The 14,837-nt window shown below is 40.4% G+C and overlaps 2 protein-coding genes across 3 annotated transcripts in view; one reads left to right on the top strand and one right to left on the bottom strand.

Annotated features, from left to right (window-relative positions):
- Nucleotides 1-1,042: 1,042 nt before the first annotated feature.
- On the top strand, nt 1,043-12,520 carry CASP6 (caspase 6). Its single transcript, XM_067297607.1, has 8 exons — nt 1,043-1,128; nt 4,792-4,833; nt 5,590-5,632; nt 7,354-7,500; nt 7,928-8,004; nt 8,457-8,632; nt 10,162-10,321; nt 10,966-12,520. The coding sequence occupies exons 1-8, from the start codon at nt 1,098-1,100 to the stop codon at nt 11,202-11,204; spliced, it is 915 nt and encodes a 304-aa protein (XP_067153708.1). The 5' UTR covers nt 1,043-1,097; the 3' UTR covers nt 11,205-12,520.
- Nucleotides 12,521-12,898: 378 nt separating this feature from the next.
- The window catches only part of MCUB (mitochondrial calcium uniporter dominant negative subunit beta), a 52,655-nt gene continuing 50,716 nt past the window's right edge, over nt 12,899-14,837 (bottom strand). For both annotated transcript variants that reach the window (XM_067297606.1, XM_013951743.1), the window contains exons 7-8: nt 14,095-14,211; nt 12,899-13,108 (exon numbers count right to left, since the gene is read on the bottom strand). In XM_067297606.1, coding sequence (XP_067153707.1) covers nt 13,031-13,108; nt 14,095-14,211 — 195 coding nt within the window. In that variant the 3' untranslated portion in view covers nt 12,899-13,030. The remainder of the gene's footprint in view (nt 13,109-14,094; nt 14,212-14,837) is intronic.

Below are 14,837 nucleotides of genomic sequence, written 5' to 3'. Positions count from 1 at the left end.
ATTCTGCTTAACAGAAAGCCACTGTGGGGTCCTAGATGTAGACTCTACAGTTGCTGCTTGTACAGAATTATTGCAGGTAGTGGTTTTAGGGGCAGCTGTCGTGTCAGCTGAAAGCTCTGAGATTTGCAGTTTGTAAAAAAAACAATCATCTACTTGGTAAAAATCTAAACGTTTCACAGTGAAAGATGTAATTCTTGGAATAGGACCATGTTTCAACTACAGTAATACACAAAGACAATTCAAAGAATTTTATCTTGATTACTGGCAGTCTGAGGATAACAAGTCAAAACAAAAGGAAAACAATCAAAAGCAATTAGAAATACCCATTACTCCTTTAATGAGAAGGGAGACATCTTGTCTGATATATTTTAGTTAGGCAAGAAAACTGTGTAAAAAAGGTCAAGCAGACCAGGTAAAAAGACCTAAAATCCCAGTCTAAAGCCACCTCCTCTTTTGTGTCTGTAGCAGTGTTCATCTCTAAGAGGTTGTTCACAGTGAAGTTTATGCTAGAGCCAACCCAGAAATAGGCAGTTGTGAAATTTGGATCCATCCGCACATTACAGATCTGTGGAGCTCGGACAGAGAAGGAAGCTTGCTGTCACAGGCTGTGGTTTAGAAACCACTTTTACTAAGCCATCAGCAAACAAGTGTCACATACTGAAAAGGCTGGGTTTAGCAGCATTTTGGTAAGACACCTTGGCTCACTCTTCACACTTAAAAGATTGTCGCAGAAGTCTGCCACAGAGGTCTGCCGCAGTAGGAGAGTGAGGGTGTAAGATTATCCGCACCCAAACCACTCAAGGCTTTGTATGCGGGCACCTGAACGGAAAGACATTTTTGGTGACAGTAGCCTTACAGCAAAGGAAACATTGCATTGAGAGGAGCTTCAATACCTTACCGGCGGGGGCCGCCTCTCCGCCAGGCGCCGCAGCGTTTTCCCCCCCTCTCCTCCGCCCCGTTCCCGGCAGCGGCCGCCTGCGCCGGGGCCGGGGCGGGGGCGAGGAGGCGGGGGCGAGGAGGCGGGCCGGGGCGGGCAGGAAGGAAGGCGCGGCAGAGCGCAACGCGGCGCGGCACGGCGCGGCGCCTCTCTCCGCGGCATGGCGGGCTCGGAGCGGCGGGGGCCGGCAGGTAGGGAGGGAGGCCGCCGCGGGGGGCGGGGGGGAGCCGGCCCGGCGGCGGAGGGCGGCCCGGCGGCGCCGGCTGCCCGGCTCCCCGCCGCCGGGCACGGGCACGGGCACGGGCACGGGCACGGCTGCGGGCGGCGGCGGCGGTTGCGCGGCGCCGACCTGGACTTTACCTGGAGGGCAGCGGGCGCCGTCGCGCTGAGCGCGGTTGGTTAAAGGGCGCTGGAGGCGCCGGCGCCCCGCCCGACGCCGCGGCCCGCGGGCGGGCGGTGCCCGCAGGGCGAGGAGGGGCAGCCGGCAGAGGTGCCGGCGCAGCGCGCAGGCACTGCGTCTCCGCGCAGACGCCCTCCGCCCGCCCGCAAGGGCTCGCGCCGGAGAAGGTGTGGGGCTGGAGCTGGCCGGAGGAGAGGCGGTGGCAGGGGCGCGGCGCAGCGGGCGCCGGCGCCCCCTCACCGCCCCGCGGGGCCGCGAGAAGAGCGGAGAAAGCCGCTGTGCACAGCCAGACATCGGGCGCCAAGGAAAAACGGGGATGCTGCTGAAAGTCAAGGCGACGCAGGAGATGATAGACTCGCTATCAACGTTGGCGGGAAGTGAGAACGACACTGCTAGTATCTGAAAATACTGCTTATATGAGGCTTTTACACCACCGCAAGTGGTGTTCTTATAGAAAAGCTGGTGGCTGACTCGGATCCTGTCAATAAAGCACCAGTTAATTCCAAATATAAATTGCTGGAAGGATAAACAAAATGAATTTCTAACTGAGATTTTCACTTTCAGAGGAGACAAACCTCAAATTAAAAGGAAAGCTTTCCAAAAGCTCTCTGGACTGATAGCTGCAGGGCTTGCATGTTGAGACTTCAAGTATAACTCAGTAGAGTTAAAACGAGAGAATCTTTAAGTCAAACAAGGAAAGAGGAAACTCAAAAGCATTCCAGACATAAATGTATTTTACCTTTATATATGCACAAATACAGGCACACCTCATTTTATTGCACTTCGCTTTTTTGTGCTTCGCAGATACTGTGTTTTTTAGAAATTGAAGGTTTGTGGCAACCCTGCGTTGCCATTTTTCCAACAGCATGTGCTCACTTCATGTCTCACATTTTGGTAATTCTCACAGTATTTCAGACTCTTTCATTATTATAATATCTGTTATGGTGATCTGTGATCAGTGATCTTGGATGTTACTATTGGAATTGTTTTGGGGTGCCACAAACCATGCCCATATTAGACGGCAAACTTGATCAATCAATGTTGTGTGTGTTTGGACTGCTCCACCAACCGGCCATTCCCCAGTCTCTCTGCCTCTCCTCGGGCCTCCCTGTTCCCTGAGACATAACAATATTGAAATTAGGGCAATTAATAACCCTACAATGGCCTCTAAGTGTTCAAGTGAAAGGAAGAGTTGCACATCTCTCACCTGAAATCAAAAGCTAGACATGATGAAGCTTAGTGAGGAAGGCATGGTGAAAGCCGAGACAGGCCGAAAGCGAGGCCTCTTGCGCCAAACAGCCAAGGTGTGAATGCAAAGGAGACGTTCTGGAAGGAAGTTCAAAGTGCTGCTCCAGTGAAAAGTGATAAGAGTGATAAGAAACCAAAACAGCCTTATTGCTGATATGGAGAAAGTTTTAGTGGTCTGGCTAGAAGATCAAACCAGCCACAACATTCCCTTAAGCCAAATGCTCATCCAGAGCAAGGCCCAAACTTTCCTCAATTCTGTGAAGGCTGAGAGAGGTGAGGAAGCTGCAGAAGAAAAGTCTGAAGCTAGCAGACGTTGGTTCATGAGGTTTCAGGAAAGAAGCCGTCTCCATAACATAAAAGTGCAAGGTGAAGCAGCAAGTGCTGATGTAGAAGCTGCAGCAAGTTATCCAGAAGATCTAGCTAAGAGAATGGATGAAGGTGGCTACACTAAACAGCAGATTTTCAATGTAGACAAAACAGCCTTATATTGGAAGATGCCACCTAGGACTTTCATAGCTAGAGAGGAAAAGTCAATGCCTGGCTTCAAAGCTTCAAAGGACAGGCTGACAGCAAGAGAACTAGAATTAGAAGTGGAGCCTGAAGATGCAACTGAATTGCTGCAATCTCATGATAAAACTTTAACAGATGAGGAGTTGCTTCTTAGGGATGAGCAAAGAAAGTGGTTTCTTGAGATGGAATCTACTCCCGGTGAAGATGCTGCGAACATTGTTGAAATGACAACAAAGGATTTAGAATATTACATAAACCTAGTTGATAAAGCAGCGGCAGGGTTTGAGAGGATTGACTCCAATTGTGGAAGAAATTCTGTTGTGGGTAAAATGCTATCAAACAGCATCGTATGCTACAGAGAAATCCTTCGTGAAAGGAAGAGTCAGTCGATGCAGCAAACTTCACTGCTGTCTTATTTTAAGAAATTGCCACAGCCACCCCAACCTTCAGCAACCACCACCCTGATCAGCCAGCAGCCATCAACATCAAGGCAAGACCCTCCATCAGCAAAAAGATTATGACTCACTGAAGGCTCAGATGACGGTTAGCATTTTTTAGCAATAAAGTATTTTTTAATTAAGGTCTGTACATTGGTTTTTTTAGACATAATGCTATTGCACACTTAATAGACTACAGTATAGTGTAAACATAACTTTTATATGCACTGGGAAACCAAAAAATTCGTGTGACTCATTTTATTGCAATATTTGCTTTTATTGCGGTGGTCTGGAACCGAACCCGCAGTATCTCCGAGGTATGCCTGTATGTGCTATCAGATCCCACTGGCATCCAGTCAAAATTGCATACCTGGTTTTTTTGATTCTCTTGAATCAATCCATCTTCACAAGGCTTAAGATCAGCAGAAATTTTTCCATAAATCACTATCTTTTTTTATTTAAATAGTATTACTTGAATGAAACTGTGATATAACACTGGCAATGAAAATCTAAAGACTGCAAATTGACTAAACTAGATTAGAAGAACAAGAAAAAACATCTTCCCCTAGTTTCCTTTGGCCCAGGGTATTTAGGAATACTGTGTTCTTTCTGTGTCTACATGGCAGCATTTTCTGGCTAAAAAAGTTTGAAGACTATAATGTTTTTAAGGTCTGTTGTGTATTTTTTTAACTGAGGCAAAAGCATCAGCCAAATTTCAAGAATATAAACCTAAATACAGGGTGAACTTAAACATACAAAGATTTCTGCTTCACACTAGAAACAAAGTCACAAGCACAGGTATTGTTGCTGTGTTTTACCCTCACTCATTCTTCAGCACTTCTCCTGTCATTAGTCTGATCTACTTGTTATGTTTCCATCAAATGGAAATGGATTCTGTCATGCATCAGATCACTGCTGATACTTATAAATAAGACCTAACACCTGACAGCATGATGAGTACCTGCAAATGCGAAGTCTACATATAAATAATGGCACTCATCCTTACAGGGATTAGATTTCCAGAATTGTATCCCTTGTCTCCTTTCCTATGGTATTCTGTATATAAGCTTCTGAAATCCATTCTAGATTTCTGAAAGTTTATTCTAATGTTATTATAAGCTTTTCCCCTCTATATATCTATGTTAGTTTAGTTTGCAAGGCTTTAATCAGTTGTGAAAACATAGAAGAAATAGCAAAAGGTGGGATTGTGCATATCAAATTGTATGTAAACGTAACCATGTCTTCTCTTCTAATTGCAGGCCAAGTCCAGTTGGATAGTAGACCTACATTAACCACCACAGGTATGCTATAATACGTAGTTTTTGTAACATGGTAGTTAGTTTCCAGTAGCAGTAGTAGGAGCTGAGATCTTAAGCCCATTGAGATGTTTGAGTGGAAGGAATAAACAGTTGAGCCTAACCACCTGCAAGTCTTTGCTCTGATCATTCCCAGGATAAGGATGTTTCCTGTTGTTCCCACAATGTCTACCTGTCTGTGCATTCTGTTACTGGGGATACTTATGTGATCTACATAGTTTAGCAGAAGAAAAGGTATAAAACTTGCATCTTTTCAATTTTTGTTAGATACAAATACTGTTACATTGCCTGCTATGATTTATATGCTGCATCCAGCTTCAAAGAGAATACTCAGTTTTGCATTAGCTGCATTACTGAAATCAAAGAAATACCAGTGTATTTTTAGATTATGTATGTAAAATCATAACTACTTTTGAGCTGAAGAGACTCTGTTTAAATAAATACAGCTAGCTGGTACCTTACATATTCAGAGATCATGACTGCATGTACCCACTTTACATATACTACATACATACACCTAAAATACACTGTTGGAGTCATGACTTTAAGAACAGCCTCCAAAAGTTGTGCATGCAGACAAATGCTACTGGAACAGTTCAGCTGCATACCTAATTATATGACTTGCAAATGAACTCTTCTTTCACACCAACAGCCAAACTTTATGGCTGGATGCACATGTTCACCTTGTTTTCTTTTAATGAATGATTTGGCAGCTAAATCACTTTTTGGTCTCTCTAACAGATGGAAATCAGAACATCACAGAAGTAGATGCACTTGATAAAAGGTAAAGTTCTGATGGCGAAGACAGAGAGAGGGCCATGGCACTGAGGTCAGTTCAGGGTTTTCTGATCTTTATTAAGGATGTGACTGGATTATTCACTCAACCCCACCTACCGTGTTTCTAATTTTAGCTACACCAGATGTAGAATTACCTTTCTTTTCATGAAGGCATGCAGAATGGACTCTTGGGAGTGGAGTCCTATTATGTTAGGCAATGTGCAAAGACTGTGACAAAAAGATACCATCACAATCTAAAGAACAAGTGTACAGAGTAAGTGACAGAGCACAGCACAGGAATTTATTCCTCCAAAAGGGAAAGGGATCTTGGGATAGTGATTCCATAATTTTTTAATACTCCACCTTACAACAGAATTTAGCCCTAGAAAAACTACCTTTCTAGTAACTTTTTTTGCCTCACCCACTCAGTGAATACAGCTGACCAGAGGAAATAGGGAACCATCGTTTAACAGCCATTCTCAGGATCCGAGAAGGTAACTGTCCAAAATCCCTACTAGCCTCAGAACATGTTTCTGAGTTTTAAGGAAGAAAAATCACCAGAATCCAAATAAACTCTGGCACGCATGAAATGTCATTCATAACTACAGGTCTAAAGTTTAGCACCTCTGCATTTTGTCACGTTAAGTACTCAAGTTAGGGAGAGTATGATAAAGAACCCCACTCACTTTTCTTACCAGTTATTCAACAAACATTGTGAAAATCCCCTGACGTCAAATAGTCATTGAGTTTCTCTACCCTGTTCTGAGTTCTTCCGTAGATGTTGCAGAAAGCAGAAAGATGTTTTATTAAGGGGCTGCTCAGAATAAAAGTGGAGAAACAGAAATAGTTGGATAACTTTCATCCTGTAGTGGGGGAAAAAAAAAAAAAAGTATTTTGGATGAAACTGTGATTTTCAGGTAACTTCTGCAGGCAAATAGTCTAAGCCATTTCTTCCAGGAAAGGCACCAAAACTGAACATTCCACAGCAGGAAAAAACACAGCAACATGCCAAAAATAATGGCTCTGCCTAGAACCAGTTCTAGGGCAGCATGACCTGGATTGTCATTCTATGCACCCATAGCACTGGCTACTGCCAGGAGCATTTTAGCTTCTGTTCGCTGAACTATCACCTCTGTCAACAGAAGCAGTAAGATTTTTGTCTGCTTTTTCCCCTTAAATACAGCCATGCTAAAGCCTGGAAAGGACCTTTGGGGTCCAAGAATACAATCCATAGTGTGCTATCACAGACCTCTATGCTGCTATTGTTCATAACACATAAAGCAAAGCTCAGACAGTTACAGTTCCAAATAAATACATATACATAATCCAACTATGTTAAAATAATGTTTAGCTAAATAGAAAACATGGAGGTTTGGACCTGCATTTAAACATACTCTTTTATATACCCTTCTGTGTTTGTTACTAATGAGATAGCCTCCTGACAGGTGACAATACAAACCTATCTTAGAAGAATTATTTAACTCTACGTGACAGAGCCTAGTACACACTTAACACTTTATTTAATTGCTTAATGTGCCCAAGAATTTCAAAAACACCTAGTGATCGGGCTCTTTCTGAAAAATTACAGGTGTTAAGGTCTTGTCTTCTGAAACTGCATCCTCATAGTGTCTGGTCAGTTATAAAAATCTCAGCTAGTGGGAATACAGAAAGGGAATTCAGTTAGCCATTAACTCAGTTATCAAGAATGTTTTCTATCTCTGGCAACAGACAAACACTTGACCCTGTAGAGCAATACAAAATGAACCACCAAAGAAGAGGAGTTGCATTAATCTTCAATCAGGAGCACTTCTTTTGGCATTTAATGCTGCCAGAAAGACGTGGGACTATTGCAGACAGAAGGAATCTGACACAAAGGTAAGAAACTTGTTTCTTCTACAAAAGCTTGAGAAACTAAACTTCAGAAATCTACTTCAAATAAGCAGTAACCTGGATCCTATGTGGAAGTATAGAACAAAAGATGTTGCAGACATACATAAACACCTATACAGGCTTGGCAAAGATAGCCATGATAAAAAAGCTTCAAGTCACATTCCTCTAAGTCACTGAAACTGCTAGCGCAAGTCCCATGGATTTCAGTGAGTCCAGACCTCTCTTCTGACAAAAGGTTCAAAATAACTTTAGGCAAACACCTGTACTTGAAGCTAGCCTGAGTTCAAAGCCAGGTTTAGCTGTTTTGTCGTATATAACCCCACTGTTCTCTCTCATTCTCTCACAATAAAAGCAACTGGCATACATAATTTGAGAAAAGATTTTTACTAATACTGATGTGTTTTAATTATAGTTTGACAGACCTTGGATTTGAAGTCAGATGCTTTGATGACCTGAAAGCAGAACATATGCTGGAGAAAATTTATGATGGTAGGAAACTATATATTGATTATGTATAACCATTTGTAGCAGCAATTCTAGATACATCTTACTACTTTTTGTTCTGTATGTTCATCTTAAAATCATTTTTGTGCATGAGGGAATTTTTTTAACATTAAAGGACTTAAAGGTCAGAATTCAGATTATTTATTGCAATACAAATGAAGCTTCCATGGAGAGAATTAATGAAATTGCCAAGAGCTGAAAAAAGTTACCTGCAGCCAGAAGCAGTTAGTAACATTCTCCTTTTTACATGTAGTGGCCTGAAACTTCAGCCACTGTGAATCATTGTACCTTCAGATCTCTGCAGTCTTGCACCATCTGAAAGTAGAGTTCATTTGAAAAAGCACTGATCTGAGATTAAATAATATGATACAAATGTACAATGTCTTTTAAACCTAAAAATTAGTGTTTGTCATCTAAACACCACTTGACTATTTCAGCCTCTGCAGAGGACCACAGTGATGCCGACTGCTTTGTATGTGTGATCCTGAGCCATGGTGAGAATGATCATGTTTACGCACATGATGCCCAAATCAAAATTGAAACAATCACAAGCATGTTCAGAGGAGACAGGTGCCAGAGTCTGGTAGGAAAGCCTAAAATATTTATCATTCAGGTAAGATGTCTGTTTCTGAATTCAGCAGAGAGAATACTGATCTATATCATCATCTTGTAATATAGAAGTCAGTTTTCCTGGAAAAATCTTTCCAAAGGGCAGTTTTTAAATCTTTAGGGGAGAAGGGGATGGGAAACTGTTCCTTAAGGCATTTGTTTGTTTTGTTTTCTTTTAACCTTTTGGTACACTCTAGCAGTATTTAATAAGATATAATTATACAAAGAGCAACCAAAATCAAGCCCATGTCGATAGATTGCCAGTATATGTTTAATGGTAGGGAAGACAGTACTGTCAGTTTTTGGAGGGAGTTGTGAATAGCCTCAGCTCAGTTTCTGCTGTTCACAACTCACACTCCTTAGGTTAGGCTTTAGAAGGCCATCCAACTTCCTCACTTTCTCTGTTTCCTTCCAGAAAAATCCCTTTACTTGATACTTACAGAGGTTTTTTGTTGCTGGGTTTTGTTTGTTTTGCTGTCACCTATGCTTGGCATCTCTGCAGCATTTAAAGAATCAGTTTGGGGCTTCATTGGCTCAGAAGTACTTCTCGTGCTCAATGGTCAAATAAAGCCCCTATGCAATCTCCTGTTTCACTTCTCGGTTCATAGGGTCATAGGATAACTCAAGCTAAAAGGGACTTCAGGAGGTCTCTAGTCCAGCTCCTGCTCAAAGCAGGGTCAGCTATGATGTCAGAGCAGGTTACTTGGGGCTTTATCCAGGTTACTATTGGCCAGCTCAGATGAGAACCTGGCCTTCAGCAGATTGTACAATTACTACAATTTGTAGTAATTTATGTAGTTGGGATTGTGGCTTAAAGCAGCCATCTTCCAATAAACCCCTTTATGAGTTACCTTTTTCAAATGAAAGCTAACTTAGGCACTAGGCCACTACAAAAATAAGCACAGTGCTAATTCATCTTTCATTAGGACTCATTCAGCTTTGAATTTTTCTTAAATCAGGGGTCCAAAGATGGAAACCTATTTACATATTTCAGTAATGTGTCATATATAATATTTAGAAACATTTATGATGCATAATCACCATAAAGCAAATTGACTTAGTTTGGTTCATAAATTCAGTTCACTTACAGCACAAAGAATAACAATAATCAGTTAGAATTTGCCATTGGAAATCACAGAGCATACAGTGATGAAGTTCTGTCCTTGCTGTTAATGGAAGAGAAGATTTTCATGTTTCTCAGTGATAGCTGTTAAGTAATGCTTGTTACCTGCTTTGTATCTTTGAGCGTGTTCTTACCTTCTTATCCTTCACGTATAGCCTTTCTGCAACACTGACCATTCCAGCCCGTTACTGGCTTCTCACAAAACAAAAAAAACACCCCTTCCTCAACTGATAAGACATTTGCCTGCACTAAAGAAGCAGTGTAACAGCATATAGTGATGGTTGTGCTTCAATGCAATTATCATCTCCTCAGAGCTTTCTTTGGACTTCAATATTTTAACTGATGGAGTTGTAAATGGGGCTTTATAAATTCACATTCATAGTAACGAGGCACACTTTTCCCTCTGCTAGGCATGTCGAGGTGATAAACATGATGATCCAGTTGTTGCTCGGGATTTAGTAGACAGTACAGAGGATGAATCCATTGCCAATGAGACTGAAGTGGATGCAGCAGCTGTCTATACCCTGCCTGCTGGTGCAGACTTTCTCATGTGCTACTCTGTGGCACAAGGTAAAGTTCTAATACTTTCTGATATTTCCCTGTAACAGGCTTCTTCATTTGGCAGTCTAAACAAGCAGCACAGTTCCAAGTTGTCTGTTTTGCATGTCTGATTATGAGTGATGTTTCCTCTAGGAAAGAGCCCCGTATGTTAAGAAAAAAGTGAAAACAAACCATCAAAACTGCAGTTAGTTTGACAGGCAGAAATGTTCTCTTCACAGTGTTGTTGCTGAGCTGTCTCCTGACAGCAAGCGTTCTCCTCTTTTCCAGGATTGTAGTAGTCTGCTGTCTTTTAAATTTCCCTGCACTACATGGCTGTCTTCCCTGGTCCACTATGTATCTTGACCTCGCTCCCAGCTGCTCTCTTGTAACTTGCAGAAACAATCCTGTGGACAATGAGCTACCACTACCTCAGTCAGTATTCCTCTTGACTCAACAATGATCTGTGAGCGAGATAGAAGTGATCTCAAAGCCATTTCATTTGGACAATTTCCTGTAAAATTATGTAATTGACAAAATAGGATTTATACCCATTAATAATACCACTGACTGCACTTATGGATGAAGCTAGCAAGCAGTAACTCTCATGAATATTCTTCAAGTGGCATGACTACTCTTTTAGTTGAATGTAATTTTATGTTCCTATTCTACAATAGGGTACTATTCTCACCGTGAAACTTTGAATGGCTCCTGGTACATTCAAGATCTGTGTGAGGCACTGAAAAAGCACGGCTGTTCCTTGGAGTTCACAGAACTTCTCACTGTTGTTAACAGAAAAGTGTCTCATCGCAAGGTAGAGATGTGCAGAGATATTAATGCTATAGGAAAGAAGCAGATTCCTTGTTTTGCGTCAATGTTAACTAAAAAACTGTATTTTCATCCAAAATCTAAGTAGATATATCAACAATGAAAACTATTGATTAATGTTCACTGCAGAAAAGTGAAGAAATGCCATCTTATTTCAGGAAATTAATACTGTGTATTTTCTGCAGTCTAAATTTATTCAAATCTTGAAAATTATTCTACAAGATTTGCAAAAATACTAGGATTAAACTTTATAGTTCTTCTATATATTAGTTTACAAAATCTTAAAGCAGTTTTAAACCTGGTGCTGCAGCTCTTTTCATCTCAGGAAATTTGGGGAAAGCTGCCTGGTGCAAGATTTTATTAAAATAAGCCTGTTTAAAGATTTTTTTTTTTCTTGACTCTCATCTAACTCTGGTGCATTTTACTATTTCCAAAACTTTTAAAATGCTGCATTAGATTAGCTTTTCTTGCTCCACGAGCTCCCCCAGTTTACAGGGGATATATATACACTTTTCTAGAGTATCTTTATAAATGTGTGGACAGTGTTGATTTTGGTACGCTCCAAACTTTTGTATCCACCTTTAATTTTTTGTAGATTTATTGAGCTTTTTAGCCAAAACTTCTTAATTTCTCCTGACAGGAAAAAGGCATTACTTGAATACAATTGCTGCATTGAGACTACCCCTATTAAAAAGGGCTTCTTTTTGCTTGCACTTCCTTTACATTCAGAGTACAATTAAAGCTTGCTGGTGTTTTGCATCCTTGGGAATAACACAAGCATTGGCAAACAAACTACATTAAGCTAATGCTAAAAGCAAGCTTTAATATACTTTGGGTACAAATACATTCCTTGTCAGGGGTACATTAGCCTCTAAAACTAAAGCAAATAATCTCCAATATCACTTACAACTCTCCTGAACGTCTCTTGGTGGTTCTCCAAAATACAGCATATGCAGACCTTTACACTTCAGGCCTTGCTGTTTGATTGATTTCTTTCTCCCCTTGGCCCCAGATGAGTTCATCTATACACTGTCATTTAGTATATAAAAGTGATAGTACATTGGTCACCATAGGATGTTTCCAGTTGTTACTGTAGAAGCATCAGTAATTTAGATCATGCTCAGTGGAAGTAACTACTTCTTTATTAGTTTTTACATTATTGATACATATGCTTAACTCTGCGGCATAATGGATAACTCAAGCAGAGAATAATATCATAATCCAATTTCCTGAGTATAAAATAATTGATTTACTTGGTCTGCTTCACTTAAATCCTTCCATATATCATGCTCTAAGTCACAGATTTTAAATCTTATTATGGCTACATTTATGCTTTGTATGAATCATGTATGTTTGAATGTTTTGATAAGTTCTTTCAATAAAATGAAACAGCAAAACAAATTATTTTATAGTAAATGAGTTTGATATATCTCACTTTTCTGACAATATTTACTCAAAAAAGCTTAGAAGACCGTATTTCAGATACAAGTCTAACTTCCACCAATGGTGTTATACCAACAAAATCAGAGCACAGAGCGGGGGAAAAGGAAGCCATCACTTCATAAGAAAATCCATACTACTCAGTGCAGAAGTTATTTTCTGAACTACTGCTGTGCTATAGCAAATGGTCCTTAAAAAACAGCCCTCATTCTCAAAAACATCCCTCTCAATTATACCAGTAAGAGAAATGCCTCTAATTTACTAATGAGATTTGACAAATATCTTGAAGAACTTTGTTTCAGCGGCTTCCTCATATGTTAAAAAACCCAAACAATCAAGTGATTGAATTATTTATATATATATATTTATTGTAACTTTCAAAACTATAGTGGTCAAAAATATCCATTTTCTAAAGAATAACTAAATGTTCATATCAGCTTTGAAAGGACAATTCAATTATTTGTAAAAAAGAAATCAGTCCTTTTCATTGATTTGCTGGATTGGAAGCCTCAGCTGTAGAGGTTGGCGCAGACGCCTCAGCGATTCCTCAGCCTGTCAGTACAAAAAAGAATAAGTTGTTCATCCTGCTGCAGCCCGTAATTTTCTCCTCCCCTTTCATATATCCAGTATCTTTCTCATAAGATGTTGGTCTTATGCAAGAAAGCAGACTAATGAAGTGGAGGATGCTGAATATTTAGACGTGTTCAGGTCATTCAGCCAGTTTCCAGAAAGCAATGTGTGCCCTGTTACCCCCACCCCACGGTATTGTTTTCCAGAAAACACAGAAATTACAAGATTCATACTCACAGACCACTGAAAAAGTAACAAACTATAGCCTTATGCCATATGTGACTTACCAAATAATACCCTTAACCAAGGGTCTTGAACTAAAATTTCAATTTTAACGAGACATTAAACACAGAGTTGGACACCGGGTTGGGTAGGTGGGACAAAGGAATGAGAACTGGAGGTGGAGAGGGTAAAGATTTGCCTTCCCCCTCCTGTCCCTGCCAAGGGCCACAAAGTTGCTCCCAGGCACACCCATCAGCTTTACAGAATGTGGGAGACTGGATGGAAGTCTAAGCGTATTGCCTAAGGAGTAGCATTAAGCTGTCAAATGCTGAACTCTGCCAGACAGTCTCCTTCCAAGGTAGGGAGACTGTATTACCACAGCAGTGCAGCAAACATGCTGTTTTTGAAAGCAGCACAACTATTCTATTAAAAATGCCAAGGATGCAAATATTAAGTAAGCAAAAATATACTAAATATGCAAAAATGTACATGTAGGGCTGACAAACTGACTTATTTTTTCAATTAAATTCATGAAGGTCTCTCTTTTTGATGATCTGCTCAAGTAGCGTGTATGTCAGTGACAAACATATCGCATGGTTATTTAAACAGCTCAAAGTGGCTGATAAGTAATAAACTGTTCTGAATATAAGTAACAAACCTTGAAGTCAGTCTTCTGTTAGCTGAGAGTTTACTGAAAAGTCATACCCCAGCGGCTATCTCATTATTTAAGGACTTTGTGTAAATACCTCTGCTAGGTCTTCTTTTAGCTTGTTATATTGTTGCACACTGAAACACTGGCTTTTGGATTTCCGATAGAAGTAGTGGAGGAACTGCCTGTCTTTAGCACCTGGGTAAATGTAGTCCTGGTAGAGAAAGCAGGGAACATACTTGAGGTTAGCAAGAAAAATGGGTAGAGGTCAGAAGATTACGTGTACAAAAAAGTTTTCAATAGACATTTAGCCTGTTTCAGGAGCTAGCCTAGTTCAACAGGGATAGGTGTGTGTGGGGGGGTGTTACATAGTACACACCCTCATATATATATATATATATGTATATATATATTATATATGCATATATTTTGCTAACAGGCTACATACAAAGGTTCTATATATCATAAGGACTTTTTAGAGACAGGTTAGGAATCACTTCTACTATGTCTAAAGGAATTTTCAACCATGATAAAGGCATATCTTGATTTTCATGCCTGGAGCCATCTGAATAAATGGATATGACTTTCCAAGGAGTCAGAGAAAGTTCAACTGCTATTTCTCAAAGATATATTTGAAAATGTCAAACAGTGGCACCAATGGCTGTTTAAAAAAGCCACATAGTGATCTCTATTTATATACAGAAAGTAGAAATGCCTTAGCCCTTCTTAAAAATCAGTGAGAAGGAGTAAAACTCACAGAGCCAGCTGTTCATAAGAACAGCCATGTCTTCTCTTTCTGCTAAACAAATCTGACATCTCATGAGTTCTACAATTGGTATT

The sequence above is a fragment of the Apteryx mantelli genome, chromosome 5 (genome assembly GCF_036417845.1).
Source record: "Apteryx mantelli isolate bAptMan1 chromosome 5, bAptMan1.hap1, whole genome shotgun sequence".
Taxonomy (NCBI): Eukaryota; Metazoa; Chordata; class Aves; order Apterygiformes; family Apterygidae; genus Apteryx; species Apteryx mantelli.
The sequence above is the reverse complement of the archived record's forward strand: the minus strand, read 5'-3'. Positions and strand labels throughout refer to the sequence as shown.

Bases quoted from the DNA above. Each gene is read 5' to 3' on its own strand.
- CASP6 (XM_067297607.1), top strand. From the start codon at position 1,098: ATGGCGGGCTCGGAGCGGCGGGGGCCGGCAG. The intron at 1,129-4,791 runs GTAGGGAGGGAG...TTCTAATTGCAG, and splicing joins GGAGCGGCGGGGGCCGGCAG to GCCAAGTCCAGTTGGATAGT. The intron at 5,633-7,353 runs GTAAAGTTCTGA...CTCTGGCAACAG, and splicing joins GTAGATGCACTTGATAAAAG to ACAAACACTTGACCCTGTAG.